Here is a 15,969-nt window from a genome sequence, read left to right on the forward strand (position 1 = left end):
GCCAAAGTTTTATTTACGGAGGCAATAATTGAGCAAACAAAAAGGTAATGACACCAATGTTATCTATTGGAATTGTTTAGTACTGTTATACTGTTAAAAGTGTTTATACTATTTATGCTTTCAAGTCCAAGTTGAAGAAATCTTGTTAAATGTTGACAGCATAACTACCAAAATACAGAAGTATGTCCTTAATATTTTTGCAGTGCTATTTCTGTTGAAAAGTTAAAATGATTACATTAGAGATGTGATGTGCCACTTTTCAAGTGTCTGATGGCTTAAATTAATTTTCATTAATTTTTCATATTTTGAATTCTTTTGAAAGGCTTACAAAAAAACTACATTTGAATTGTAATTCCATGCTATTGACAGGACTATTAATTTTAATGAAGTTAGCTTACCATGTTTACAGTATGATAATTGTGATAGAAATGTGAATTTTAGGCACAGAATGTTTTTTACAATTGAACAAGGCAGTAGATTATACAAGCTTGGACAGAAAGTTAATAATGACACCAATTTTTTTTTAATGGAATTGTTTAGTACTGTTTTACCATTTGTTTACTGTAAAAAGTGTTTATACTGTTTATACTTTCAATTAACAAATTGAAGTCTTGTGAAAGGTTGACAGGATAACTGGCATTAACTGTCAAAATAATTTCAAACTATTGAAGTTAGCTTACAGAATAAACATGTCAATCAACCCATATGATTTTTGCTGTAATATTTTTGTTTTGAAAAGTCACTGTGACTGATAGAAAAGTGATGGTTTTAGCAACATTTTAACCTGTCTGAATGCTAATAATCATTTTGCGTCGGGGGGCAAACCCCCCACCAGGACTTTGTCCTGGACCTACCGGGGCCTGCAGCCCCTGGACCCTGGCTACTAGGTTTTTCTGATTTCAAAAGTTGGCAGGTATGCAACACTGATCCAATATTGCAACAAATATATGAACATACATTCTAAACATTTTGTTTCATGACTTTAAGGCAAGTTATACATCCAAACTGGGAGCTCAGTTGCCAGAATTACGCCATAAAAAAACATTTGTTTTTTTTAGTAACCATAAAAACTTGTTGTAAAAAACATTGTAGATTGTATGGTAACTTTTTGGAAACTGAATGTGTTTTTCCTGTAAAATCTATTTATTTTCTGTGACTGTAAAAACATATATAATAACTAATTGTGTAATGAGGCATTTTCCACTTGTAGTTCCAAAGGGAGCTGTTGTTGTGAGCACATTACTTTCACTTTGGCAGCACATTCTAAGGGCGTGTGAGCCTAGCATCCATCCAGCTTACAACAAATGCATCTCTGAAGGCTTTTATTGAAGAGCCTTTTTCCTACTAGTTGTGTTAAATAAACATGTCCAGTGTTTGTTGAAGGTAAGGCCGACATTTAACCCGCTCAACGATCCAAAAGGCAACAAACAAGGTCATTAGTATTAAAGGTCACACCCACTCCTTGGGGTTTCGCAACGCCTCCAGCATGTTGGCCTCTGGGGTGCCAGAGTCGGGCTCGTGCATGTACTCCCACCTGGGGATGAGGTCTGTTACTAAGCAACAAGGGCGCGTCACCTGAGTGCCTACCTGGCGGTGAGGGGCAGCGACATGAGGATGCTCTCGATCCTGGATCCGGGCGTGGCCAAGCCGAACTTGACCCCCCTGTCGTAGACCAGGTTGAACTCCACGTACCTGCGGGTCAGAGCACGGTGAATAGGAGGAGGAGAACGTTAATAGCTCACCTGGCAGAGGACTCACCTTCCTCTGCGCACCTGCTGCCAGGCCTTCTCCTGCTCGCTGAAAGGCTGAGTGAGGTGTTTGTGCACGATGGGAAGGAAACACGGCACCACCGTGCCAGCGCAGCTTTTCACAAAGCTGAACGCCGCCTCCTGATCGGGGCCGTCCAGGTCGTCGAAGAAGATGCCGCCGATGCCCCGAGTCTCTCCTCGGTGGCGGATGTAGAAGTACCTGTCACACCTGCGCATACATATATATATATATATATATGTGTGTGTGTGTGTGTGTGTGTGTGTACACATGTATATGTGCGTGTATGTATATATATATATATATATACACACACACACATATATATATGTACACACACACACATATACATATATATATATACATATATATACACAATATATACATGTTTTTATACACACACACACACACAACACATCATCTACTCATTTAAAGTGTCACTCAACTGCACCAGGCATCTTTATTTGTATTTCCATAGTAGTGTTTTTCTGTCATTGCCATCTACAAATATATACTGCTTTTAAATGATGAGTTATGTCATCACGTCACACTCAATCATTGCACATTTTTGTTCGGCCATCAGTAAGATTTTCTACATTTGTTTTCAATTTAATTTTTTATTTTGTTATATTATATTTTAATAGTTTTTTTATTTGTAAATGTGTTTCAAATATTTGTTTACTGTATTTTACATTTTTGTTTACTGTATTTTACATTTTTGTTTTAAATGTTTTAAATGTCTTTTATTTTGCAAAGTTGTTTTTTTCATTGGTAATATTTTGTTTTGTAATTTGTTTTTCTCTCTTGTAAAAAATATTTTTAAGTTAGTTTATTTTGTTTTTTATAAAAACAAATATTGTTTTAAATTGGTTATGAATTTTGTAAAATTGTTTTAATTTTAAGTTATTTAATTTGAAAAAATATATATATATATTTTGTATTTTTTCTGAGGGATGTTGTGATCAGGCTTTTATGCTGATACTGGTCATCCATGAGTGAGAGCTACCAATACCAAAACCGATCAGATGTATTTACTGTAAATTGTTCAATGACTTCTATTCTACTGTAAATATCCACACAATATTTAAAGTAGTTCCTTTCATGACATGCAATAGTTTGAAGAAAACAAAGTCAATAGTACACAACAACTAAACAAAAATTACTCTTTTAAATCATTTTTCCCTCAGGGCAATATTTTTATCTAATTTTATAAACATGAACCAAAACGACATGGATGAGAAAATAAAAACATGGACCTGATCACTCTACTGTACTACTTTTGGTACTTATGGATGGATCCCTCCCCTCACATTTGTTACATACCATCCTCTCATGACTAATTCATTTCCTGGTACTTTACTAAACACTTACAGTTTGTCTTCTGCTGTATCAATGCATGCCTGCTCCTGATGTTAGTTTAGCCTCATTCTAATACTTGATAATGACACTTAAGATATCAATAAATGTAGTGTATTCACTCAGGGGAGCGGCTCCACACTGTGTATGGAGACGCATCATTAGCTGCTAGTTTTTTGCATGAAAATGATCTGATACTGGGTCACACATCCCTAGTTTTTTCTGTTGCAAATGCACATTAATTTTTTCATTGCATAAGGACTCCCAAAGGGAGTCCTTATGCAATGGGACATAAGGACCTACTGTATTTGTAAGGTTTCATTCTTAATTCTTTTTCTTCCGCCGCCTCTTTGAGCACTAATTTGACCCACTTAACATGCTTCAAAACTCACCATATTTGACCCACACATCAGGACCTGCGAAAATTGTCTTTTAATAAAAAAAACGAACCGCAAAAATCAAAATTGCGCTCTAGCGCCCCCTAGGAAAAAAAAAAATAGACTGCCTGTAACTCCCACTAGGAAGGTCGGAGAGACATGAAACAAAAACCTCTATGTAGGTCTGACTCAGATCTAGATTTCATAATAGTACATTCTCGGGCTAAAATCAACAGGAAGTTGGCAATTCCCCCTTCAAGACAAAAAAGTACTAAAAACAGTCACTTTTGCCTCTTTGAGCTGTAATTTGACCCCCTTAACATGCTTCAAAACTCACCAAACTGAACGCACACATCAGGACTGGAAAACATTGCGATCTAAAAAAAAAACCTAACCCCAAATCTCAAAATTGCGCTCTACTGCAATTTTTTAATAAAACGCAAAAAAAACTGCTCCTCGGAAGAAAAAAAATGACAAAACTGCCTGTAACTCCCACTGGGAAGGTCGGAGAGACATGAAACAAAAACCTCTATGTAGGTCGCACTTAGACCTACATTTCATACATTGACAACCCCCAGCAAAAATCAACAGGAAGTTTGCTATTCCCCCTTCAAAACAATTTTTTTGTAAAAACCGGTCACCTTCCTTCAAAAACGAACTCCTCTGAGCGCGTTTGTCGTTTCGCCTTCAAACTAACACAGGAGAGAGATTGAACCCTTGTGATTACAATGACAGAAGCGCTTTTTTTCTAACTGCTCCGGTTTTGATTTTATGACCCTTCAAAGACCCGCTGCGCTGATGCTGCTGCGCTGCTGTTTTTTTAAGATGGCTGCTTAAAAGCAGGAAGCACCAATGTGCCCACACAATGCAGACAAGGTAGGTACACTAGACAAAAGTCTTGGGACACTTCAGACTAAAAGTAGACAAAAGTATTGGGACACTTATGACTATCACTGGACAAAAGTATTGGGACATTTAGGACTAGCACCTGCCAAATACGCGGGCCCGACCAATGCTGCTTGCAGCTTTAATTACTATTATTTTTTTAATCACGTTATTCATATTTTTTATTTAAAAAATGTGTAACAATTATTTTAATCTGGTTAATGTTTTCTTCATGTGCTTTACTTTTTTTTAATTTTAAAATACATTTTTTTAAATGTATTTTTAATTTTGTTTTACATTTTTATTTGGTAAATAATTTGTCTTTTATTTTTTTACATTTTTTAAATAGAAATTTTAGCAAACATGGATTGTATTTGTATTGCACTCTACATTTGAAGAAGTGCTAAGATTGTAAATAACTTTACATGTGACGTTTGAATGAAAGACGTTGAAGTCTTATCAGCGTCACGCAGAGAGCAGACGCCCACTAAGGCGTGTTGCTTACCATTTCTTGAAGTCGGGGTAGTAGTGCGGGTGATGTTTGTCACAGGCTTGCTTCAGGGTGTTGTGGAAGTGGAAGGCGTCGCCTTCATCCAGGTAAATAGGAGTCAGGTCTGTGCCGCCACCAAACCACCATTGTTTGGACCCTGCAACACAGATGCTTCTAGCTCATTCTTGTCAACACACGACTTGTCGCTCGCTCACCGTCTTCCTCTTCGATCTCAAAGTATCGGTAGTTGAAATGCACGGTGGGAATGTGGGGGTTCTTGGGGTGGATGACGGAGCTCACACCCATGGCACAAAATGGCAACTTGCCTGTGACAAATGACAAAACATTAGGTACACCTAGACAGTTTCTATTCTTCTTGTTTCCATGTGTGCTGCACCCAGGAAGATCGTGAAGATCCATTTTCAGCAACAATTTACTTGTAAGACTCTGAAAACGACTTATTAACAAGATAGTGGCAGTTTCTGCAATCAGAGTTCAATCAAACACAATTGTTTATTTGTTGTGGTCTGACACAAACACACCTGCTCAGACCTTCCTGTGTCCCAACTGTGTGTTTGTTTACACTTTTTACTTTCTATTTGCACCACAGGATCACTATCTATTCCATTTGTTTCTATGTATTATTATCTATTCCTATCAACCCATGCTATGCTATGCTATATCCTATTTTATTTAAAGTATTGTGTAGATACGTGGTCTTGTCGTACGATATCAATACACGCCGACATAGATAAGTCATTGAAATCAATAAAAAATGTGTTTGATAAAACGTTGGATCGGAAAGCAAGGTTGGTTGCATGAACAAAAACACTCGCTCTCTGGTGAGCGAGCAACGCAGGAAGTGATCACTGACACACTAACAGCTAATCAGGTGACAGTGTCAACTATCAAGTTTGCTTGATTCTTTACATGGAGTGAGAAGAGAAAGTCAAAATGAAGAAATTGTGGATAAAAGAGGAAAAGTCACCTGGACACTTTTTGGATTTTTTCAAAAGGGACCGTAGTCAGACCAATGTGGTCTGTAAATGATGCAAGGCAAGACCGCTAATACCTCACCACCTTAGCTTACCCTTTAGAGCACTGCTGTAACTTCCTGCCACTAAACCTGCAGAAAATAATTTTTCTCAGGTTTCTCTATGTTTACATTTTCTCACTATTTTCTTGAACTTTATGAAGCATTTCTTACAAATTCCTTATTTTAAGATCTTATAGTTAAGTGTTTAATGTGATTTTACTATTTTCTTTACATTGTTGGGAGTGTTTTCCATGCTTGTGTTGACATTTCCTTTCTGCCTTGATAGCTGAGGGATTATTATCCAAACTATGGAATTCTCTTTACAATGAGATAAAAGATTGTAGAAATATATTCCAATTGAAAAAAATATATAAAGACCGAACAATAAGATCATATGGACAGCCCTAAGTGTTTACATTTTGCTTTATATTTATTATTTTACTTATTTTTTGTCTGGTTTTGTATAATCCAGTGAGGTGTATATTACTTTTTGTTCGGTTTGTATTTCATGACGTTTTTGCACTTGTGTTTTTTGTTTGTTTTCATTATATTTGGATGTATTTGTTTGGTTTGTATGGGCTATCCATTAACTACTTACGTTGAAGGGGGCAGGAAATGTAAAGATTTTCTTCATCCTGTTCCTTCTCAAGCAGAGGTGTGTAAATATGTGTTTTGTTGTTAGAGTTGAATTGTCTATTGATCAAAAATGCACATTAATGAAGGAGATAAATAAAAAATGAATGAATGAATGAATTATAATCACAGGAAGTTACATTTCCAATAAAATATGTTTTTCCACTGGTCATATTTTTGATAAGTTATAAAGAAATAAATAATTATCGATAAAGACAGGATATAAAACAGTTATATCGTGATACAGTTTCCTAGGACCTCGGCTGCTATAAATATGTTGCCATCTCAAAACACATTGCAGTCCCGTGGGAAACAGTGCAGGACAAATCTGCATCCTTCTCCTTTTGGCCAACATGCTTCAATTTGGCAGCCTCGTCCATGACCACACCCACTCTGTTGTGATTGGTCAGGGCTAAAAGACACGCCCTCCTCATAGGGGAATTGCATTTCTTTTTAGAATTTGACCCATCATTCACAATCCTTATGTAAGACAAGAACACTTGGTTTCTGTTTTTTAATGCATTCTAACTCGTAAAATATGGCAAGTAGGAGGTGGCTAACAATGCAGCTAATGAAAGTACACTAATGCGCCAATAAAGCCCTCTAAAACAACGTCAAAAAACCGCCAACGATTCTCCATTTACATGTCGTGACCTGAGTATAGTGTTAGTGATATTGTTATTATAAGCGCTGACGCAGACAGACTAACTAGCTTATGCTGCTATATTGACATATTGAGCTGCTGCATCGCCTCTGAGTTGGTGAAAGTTAATTCTAGATTATAAATCATGACTCTCACCTGGATAGCAGAATGTTGTGGACATAAACCAAGAAGTTGGTCAACCTTGACATCCAACTTAGACCCGGAGATGGCGAAAAAGACACGAAAAGAAAAAGTTTGCGGTCCCTTTTTTTAAATTTAATTAATTGTTCATGTAAAGGGGAAGATATAAACATCCCGTCAGTCTTTATCCCAGTGAGAGCAGACATTGTACAGTAAGTGATTGTTTTATTATGTTCATAGTTTGTATATCTTGTTTAGCACTTGGCAATACTGCTAGTTGTTAGATCTGTTTAGCACACAGCTTCTAAAACTTGTAGATCATCCTCCGTATATTCAGGATCACAAATAGAAGTTTTTGGATCATCATTTGTCCCAAAGTAGTCTTTGTTGTCTCTCATGTCATTATTAGTAGTGTTGTTGTTGTTGTTGAAGGAAATAGTTGCTAGTTGTGAAATTCGTATGCTTAAAATTAGCAAAATACATAAATATTACATGTTATGAATGTTACTACACTACGTATATATACTTACAGCATTGAAGTTAAGTTAAAGTACCAATGATTGTCACACACACACACTAGGTGTGGTGAAATTTGTCCTCTGCATTTGACCCATCCCCTTGTTCCACCCCCTGGGAGGTGAGGGGAACAGTGAGCAGCAGCGGTGGCCTCGCCCGGGAATCATTTATGGTGATTTAACCCCCAATTCCCACCCTTGATGCTGAGTGCCAAGCAGGGAGGTAATGGGTCCCATTTTTATAGTCTTTGGTATGACTCGGCCGGGGTTTGAACTCACAACCTACCGATCTTAGGGCGGACACTCACCACTAGGCCACTGAGTGGCATATAAATAAGAGCATGTACCGTATTTTTCGAACTATAAGTCGCTCCGGAGTATAAGTCGCACCGGCCGAAAATGCATAATAAAGAAGGAAAAAAACATATATAAGTCACACTGTCGCATTTTTGGGGGAAATTTATTTGATAAAAGCCAACACCAAGAATAGACATTTGAAAGGCAATTTAAAATTAAAGCTGCAAGCAGCATTGGTCGGGCCCGCATATTTGGCAGGTGCTAGTTCTAAGTGTCCCAATACTTTTGTTCAGTTTTCGTCATAAGTGTCCCAATACTTTTGTCTACTTTTAGTCCGAATTGTCCCAATACTTCTGTGTAGTGTACCTACCTTGTCTGTATTGTGGGCACGCTGGTGCTTCCTGCTTTTAAGCAGCCTTCTTGAAAAAACAGCAGCATCAGCGCAGCGGCTCTTTGAAGGGTCATAAAATCAAAACCGGAGCCGGTATCAAAACTCTTTCACTAACTTTTAATCAGAAGGGTTCAATCTCTCTCCTGTGTTAGTTTGAAGCCGAAACGTCAAACACGCTCAGAGGAGATAATGTTTGAAGAAAGGTGACCGGTTTTTACAAAAATGTTGTGTTGAAGGGGGAATAGCAAACTTCCTGTAGATTTTTGCTGGGGGTTGTCAATTTATGAAATGTAGGTCTAAGTGAGACCTACGGAGAGGTTTTTGTTTCATGTCCCTCCGACCTTCCCGGTGGGAGTTACAGGCAGTTTTGTCATTTTTTTCTTCCGAGGAGCAGTTTTTTCTCCGTTTTATTAAAAAATTGCTCAAGAGCGCAATTTTTAAATTTGGGGTTAGGTTTTTTTATTAGATCACAATATTTGCCAGTCCTGATGTGTGTGTTCAGTTTGGTGAGTTTTGAAGCATGTTAAGGGGGTCAAATTACAGCCCAAAGAGGCAAAAGTGACTGTTTTAGTACTTTTTTGTCTTGAAGGGGGAATTGCCAACTTCCTGTTGATTTTAGCCCGGTGATGTACTATTATAAAATCTAGGTCTGAGTCAGACCTACATAGAGGTTTTTGTTTCATGTCTCTCCGACCTTCCTAGTGGGAGTTATCGGCAGTCTAGTTTTTTTTTTCCTAGGGGGCGCTAGAGCGCAATTTTGAGTTTTGTGGTTCGTTTTTTTTTTAAAAAGGCAATTTTTGCAGGTCCTGATGTGTGGGTCAAATATGGTGAGTTTTGAAGCATGTTAAGTGGGTCAAATTACAGTTTAATGTGGCGGCGGAAGAATAAAGAATAAAGAATAATAAAACCTTACAAATTCAATAGGTCCTTATGTCCCATTGCATAAGGACTCCCTTTGGGAGTCCTTATACAATGGGCCATGCGGGCCCTAATAAATAAAGAATAGTGAACAACAGGCTGAATAAGTGTACGTTATATGAGGCATAAATAACCAACTGTTATGTTAATGTAACATATTATGGTAAGAGTCATTCAAATATCTATAACATATAGAACATGCTATACGTTTACCAAACAATCTGTCACTCCTAATCGCTAAATCCCATGAAATCTTATACGTCTAGTCTCTTACGTGAATGAGCTAAATAATATTATTTGATATTTTACGGTAATGTGTTAATAATTTCACACATAAGTCGCTCCTGAGTATAAGTCGCACCCTAACTATGAAAAAAAAACTGCGATTTATAGTCCGAAAAATACGGTATATAAAACATTGATGTATGTCTTTTTAAAGCACTTTATAGGCGGAATAGAGCGACTCCCATTACCTCCATTCTTAGCTGACTTTTGCTAATGTTTATTTACAAGTTAGAATGCCTAAAAAGGAAAAACAAACGTGTTCTTGTCTTGCATAATGATTGTGAATGATAAGCAAAATAAAAATAAAAATGCTGTTCCCCTTTTAAGGTGTAAATAGTTACCATCTTTCCCTTTGAGGACCTTCCCTCTGCTCCTCATCTGCCGAGCAGCTTCTTCCGTCAAGTGTCCAAACACCACAGAAACGTTGACTCCAGCCTTCTCAAAGACTTCTCCATCCTGCATCACACAACTGATCCCACCTCCACCTGCAACAACACCACCATGTCCTCCACTCAATAACAGCAGTGAAGATAATACAGATGACGTCATATATACCTTCTTTCCTTTCCCACCGGTCCACTTGGAAGGTCCCACCGTCCACTTCTTGCAAGGCTTTGCAGAAGTCGGCCTGTGTCTCCATGATGAGCATCTCCATCCTGGTGCACATGTCGTCTTTTCTCCCCTGCAACACGGCGACGTCGGTGACCGGCGGAGACATGAATTCCCGGCACCTGGTCAAGATGTCCCCCTCTTGGCCCGTCTCCTCCGCGGCTTTCGGTACCGAAGTGGCCATGTCAGCCTGCCGGAAGTGCCGGTTGTTGGCCAACAAGCCCGCTATGGCCGCGGTGACCGCAGCGGCGCCGCTCAGCGCCAACGCTCCCCTCCTCCTGCTTCCACCCGCGGCGGCCCCGTGGGACATGCACCGAGCCCCGGTAGTCCTGGTCCCCGGTAGCGAACATGGCGACGGTCTGGCGACTCTTGAAAACCACTTTACATTTGGACTGAAACTTCGTCTCGACGTCGCTTGCGCTGTACTTTTGACACAACAAAATGCTATAGAGGCCATTTTCTACCTGTTTTATATATAAATATATATATATATATACCCACTAGTCTGGCGGCTTGTGGCTCCTAAAAGAGCGCGAACAAACTAGCCAAACATTATCTGAACAGAACTTGCTGATAGCAGCCGTCGAGTGCATTTCCGCGTGTGTCAAATGCATGCTGGGTAATGTAGTTATTTCCGGGCGAGTAAACAAAGGGATATAACTGGTACAAACTACAAATCCCAACATTGTTAGCAAATACAAAGCGTTGCGTTTGTGTTAGTAATCGTGGTGTGACTACATTACCCAGAAGGCTTAGGGAGGAAGACGGCGGTTGGAAGGAAGGACGACGGGTGACGTGTTAACGAAGGCGGAAGTAAAACAAGGAGTGGTGGCTAACGAGTGAGCGTATCTAAATCTCCTTGGCGGTTGTGCATAAGCTGTATTGTGACTGGATCGAGATGGAAGGGGATAGTGACGGGATTTATGAGGAAAGTATGGACGTGGATAGGACTAGAGGGGAGAGAGGAAAGAAGGGGAGTGGAGGGCATGAAGGAAAATCGAGTGCTAAAAGAGTACACGAAGAAGATGAAGAAGTAGAAAAGAGGAAAAAGACCATGGAAGATAATTACAGGATCATATATACATTTAAATCAGGTCAAGACATGAATGACATAAGTTTGATGACACTGGTTAAGGGGTTAAAGAAGGACATCGGAGAGGTGGAGATAGCGAAGGTGCTCAGGGACGGACGACTTTTGATTCAATGCAAAAATGGAGAGCAAAAGAACAAAGCAATGCGGTTGCAAAAACTGTGCAATAAGATAATAAAGGAAAAAATGGAAGTGGGGGAACGAAAGGGGGCAAGAGGAGTAGTGACAGGAATCCCAAGGGGTGAAAATTTAGAAGAATTGAAAAGACAAATAAAAGGGGGTACTGTCAAGATGATGACAAGAATGATGGCATTTAGAAATGGAGAAAAGACGGAGAGCGAATCTGTATTAGTACAGTTTGTCGAGGAAGTTCTACCGCAAAGAATTATGATTGGGTTTTTAAGCTTTTACGTTAGAGCTTACGTCCCACCCCCAGTACGCTGTTTCAAGTGCCAACGCTATGGGCACATAGCCAGTGTGTGCCATGCTAAGTTGAGATGTGGAAGGTGTGGAGGAGAGCATGAATACGGACAATGTGGAGACAATATACTGGTCAAGTGTTGTAACTGTGGCGGGAATCACACAGCAGCGTATGGAGGATGTGTCATTAGGAAACAGGCAACAGAAGTACAGCAAATCAGAGTAGAAAGAAATATTACATACGCAGAGGCAGTTAAAGTAAGAAATAAAGAAAGTGCAGAACAAGATAGAAGTGAGAATAGATCAGAACAAGACACATGTGACAATAGTACAAGTAATAAAAAACAAGAGGCAGCAAATACAGGACTTTCCATGGACAAGCTAGTTGTGTTCCTGGCATATGTAATAAACTGCACAGAACAGGCAAGAAATAAAACTGAGAAGATCAAAATAATTGTCAAAACAGCAGCAAAGTTCTTAAATTTAAAAGAACTATCTTGGGAACAGGTACAAGGTGAACTACGGAGAGTAGACGAGACCGAGTCATGTTACCACAATCCAACGCCATGTTAATTGTTCAGTGGAATGCCAGAAGCTTAATAGCAAACGGACAGGAACTAAAGGGTTATATTAATAATATGAAAAATAAACCACATATACTATGTATTCAAGAAACCTGGCTGAAGCCAAAATTGAGGTTTATAATAAAAGGATACATAACAATACGTAAAGATAGGAACGATGGGCAAGGAGGAGGATGTGCCATATTTATTAAAGAAGATATGCAATATACAATATTAAAAGAAAAACAAGAACTAGAAATAGTAGGGGTAGAAGTATGGAATAATAAAGAAAGATACAAAGTGCTAAACTTCTATAATCCGTGCAAGAAATTACAAAATCATCAACTAGAAACAATAGTCGAGCACTGGAGTGGCAATATCATTTGGTGTGGTGACTTTAATGCACATAGCACAATGTGGGGTGAAAGGGATGACTGGAATGGGGAAACATTGGAAGCATTTTTGGAGGAAAAAGAACTGGTGTGTGTGAATGATGGATCGGGAACAAGGTTAGATGTAGTTACGGGTAAAGAAACAGCAATAGATTTAACAATAGTGTCACAAGGGTTAGCAGGAAAGGTAGAGTGGGAAGTAAATAAAGACAGCACTATAGGAAGTGATCACTACCCAATATTCATTCACATAAACATAAATCAAAGGACAGAAAGCACTAAAATAGAAGGAAGATGGAAGTATAATCACGGTGACTGGGGACAATATAGGGAAAGTACCGACATGACATTAAAGGAAGTGGATATAAATCAAGATATTGAACAACTGAATACAGATATTACAAAGTGCATAATGGAAGCAGCCAAAAAGAGTATACCAAGGAGTAGTATAGGGAAAAGAAGGAAGATAGTGCCGTGGTGGACACAAGCGTGCACAGACGCAATAAAAGAACGGAATAGAGCATTTAGAATATTGAGAAGAACACATAATTTCCAAGATATGGTCCAATATAAAAGGCACCAAGCTAAAGTAAGGTATGTTATTAAAAAGACAAGAAAACACTACTGGAGAAAGTTTTGTGAATCATTAAATAGAAATACTCCTTTAGGCCAAGTGTGGGGAATGATCAAGAAAATGTCAGGGATCAGAAATGAACATAAAAATCATGTGATGAAAGATGGGACACGGTGTGTGGTAGAAAATAAAGAAAAAGCAGAACTTTTAGCAAAAACATTTGTTAAAGTGCACAGTAATGATAATTTGAGAAATGTAGAAATACAAAAGAGAGAAGAAACAATTAGTTTAAATATTGGGGAAATGATGGAAGACAACGATAATAGGGTAACCAACATTATAGATATGAAATTTTCTTTGAATGAAATGGTTCGAATATTGAAAAAGGTTAAAAATACAACACCAGGAAAAGACCAGGTGAGTTATCAGATGATCAAGAATTTAAGTAGTATTGGCAAAGAAGTGGTCTTGGAATTATATAATAGGATATATGAAGAAGGAAAATTACCAGCGGAATGGAAAGAAGCTGTAATAATTCCAATATGCAAACCAGGGAAAGATCCAGAAGAGGCAGGTAATTATAGGCCGATAGCATTGACCTCAAATTTGGGCAAAGTAATGGAAAAAATGATTAATGAAAGACTAGTATATTATTTAGAGTCAAAAGAAATAATAAAAAACTACCAAAGTGGATTTCGCAAAGCAAGAAACACAAACGACCCAGCAGTGCAGCTGGAAGAGGAAATTAGAAAGGGACAAATAAATAAAGAAAGTATAATTGCAGTATTTTTTGATATAGAGAAAGCTTATGATATGTTGTGGAAACAGGGGTTGCTGATAAAACTAAATAAAATTGGGATTAGAGGGAAAATGTATAGATGGATAAAAGACTTCTTAACAAGTAGAAAAATATTAGTAAAAATAGAGAATGAATACAGCAGAGTATATGAAGTGGAAAATGGGACCCCGCAAGGAAGTATAATAAGTCCAGTATTATTTTCAATAATGATAAATGAAGTTTTTAGTGAAGTAGAAGGGTTAGTGGATGTGGCACTGTTTGCTGATGATGGTGTGATGTGGAAGAGAGGTAGAAATACTAATCATATAGAAAAGAAGATTCAAAAAGCGGTAAATAATGTTGAAGAATGGGGAACGGCTTGGGGTTTAAGATTCTCTGTTGGAAAGACAAAAGTCATAAATTTTACAAAGAGGAAAGTACAAAACAAGCTCCAAATTAAACTCTATGGAGAAAATATAGAAGAGGTACAAGTATTTAAATATTTGGGTATATGGTTTGATAAAAATATTAACTGGTCAACCCACATCAGCAAAATAGTGGAGAAAAGTAAAAAGGTGTTAAATATAATGAGGGCTTTGAGGGGTAAAGATTGGGGGGCTGATAGGCAGACATTGAAAGCAATATATATGACTTTAATTCGATCTGTTATTGATTATGGATGCATTATTTATCAATCTGCTTCAAAAACATTACTTGGGAAAATAGACAGGATCCAATCACAGGCTTTAAGGTTATGTTGTGGAGCTACAAAATCAACCCCAGTTGCAGCATTACAAGTAGAGATGAATGAAAAACCTTTAGATATGAGGAGAGATCAATTGTCAGCAGTTTATTGGGCAAACTTAAAAGGATCCAAGCAAGGACATCCAACCCATCAAGTGTTATTAAACTGCCAAGAAAAAGAGAAGAAAAAAATGAATAGTTTCGGGTGGATAATAGGAGACATATGTAATAAAGCTCAAATTGATAATATTAAAGTTAGCCCTACAGTACCAATCCCTGCAATACCACCGTGGATGTATGAAAACCCAAATGTAAACATGCAATTACTAAAGAATAGAAATTTAAATAGTTACCAGATAGAACAATGGATTGAGAAAACGTTTTTAGACAACATCATGGTGTACACAGATGCATCAAAAACTATAAATAATAAGGTAGGAGCAGCAGCTGTTATCCCACAAGGAAACATAGTATTAAATAAAAGAATTAGTGATAAGTTATCTGTTTTTACGGGAGAATTGGTAGCAATTTATATGGCAATTCATTGGATAGAAGAAAATAAAGCAAGAAAAGCAGTCGTGTGCTCAGACTCCAGTAGTGCATTGATGAGCATAAAAAACATAGCATCAGAAACAAGACAAGATTTAGTTTATGAAATAGTTCAGGCAAATTACAGAATAAATAAAGCGGGAGGTGTGGTGACATTTCTTTGGGTTCCTGCTCATGTAGGAGTTGAGGGGAACGAATTAGCGGATAAGTACGCAAAACAAGCAACTACTAAAACAGAAGTAAACATGGAGATTAAGCACAGTAAAGAGGAAGTGAAGAACATAATTAAGATGGAACACAATAAAAAGTGGCAGGATAATTGGAATAAGGAAACAACAGGTAGAGAATATTACAAAGTCCAGAGGAGAGTAGGTGTAATGAGAGGAGGCAATAGAAATAGGAAGGAAGAAGACATTATTACTAGAATGAGATTAGGACATACATATCTAAATAGTTCATTAAAATTGATAGGGAAACATACTACAGGACTGTGTGATTCTTGCCAACAGCTAGAAA

At 37.9% G+C, this 15,969-nt stretch overlaps 1 protein-coding gene across 1 annotated transcript; it reads right to left on the bottom strand.

The window, feature by feature from the left end:
- Positions 1–865: 865 nt before the first annotated feature.
- cpox (coproporphyrinogen oxidase) lies at positions 866–11,069 on the bottom strand. The gene is made up of 7 exons (XM_061976171.2): positions 10,290–11,069; positions 10,076–10,219; positions 5,091–5,201; positions 4,891–5,032; positions 1,759–1,977; positions 1,588–1,692; positions 866–1,534 (listed from the first exon to the last, which is right to left on the bottom strand). Exons 1-7 carry the CDS (start codon positions 10,798–10,800, stop codon positions 1,450–1,452), a joined length of 1,317 nt encoding a protein of 438 aa, XP_061832155.2. The 5' UTR covers positions 10,801–11,069; the 3' UTR covers positions 866–1,449.
- Positions 11,070–15,969: the final 4,900 nt, after the last annotated feature.

Source organism: Nerophis lumbriciformis, linkage group LG14 (assembly GCF_033978685.3).
Source record: "Nerophis lumbriciformis linkage group LG14, RoL_Nlum_v2.1, whole genome shotgun sequence".
Lineage (NCBI taxonomy): Eukaryota > Metazoa > Chordata > Actinopteri > Syngnathiformes > Syngnathidae > Nerophis > Nerophis lumbriciformis.

Excerpts from the sequence above, each read along its gene's own strand:
- cpox (XM_061976171.2), bottom strand. The coding sequence starts at position 10,800 with ATGGCCTCTATAGCATTTTGTTGTGTCAAAAGTACAGCGCAAGCGACG. Across the intron at positions 1,693-1,758 it reads CAGCAGGTGCGCAGAGGAAG|GTACGTGGAGTTCAACCTGG; the intron begins GTGAGTCCTCTG and ends TCTGACCCGCAG. Across the intron at positions 1,535-1,587 it reads TCGCTGCCCCTCACCGCCAG|GTGGGAGTACATGCACGAGC; the intron begins GTAGGCACTCAG and ends CCTCATCCCCAG.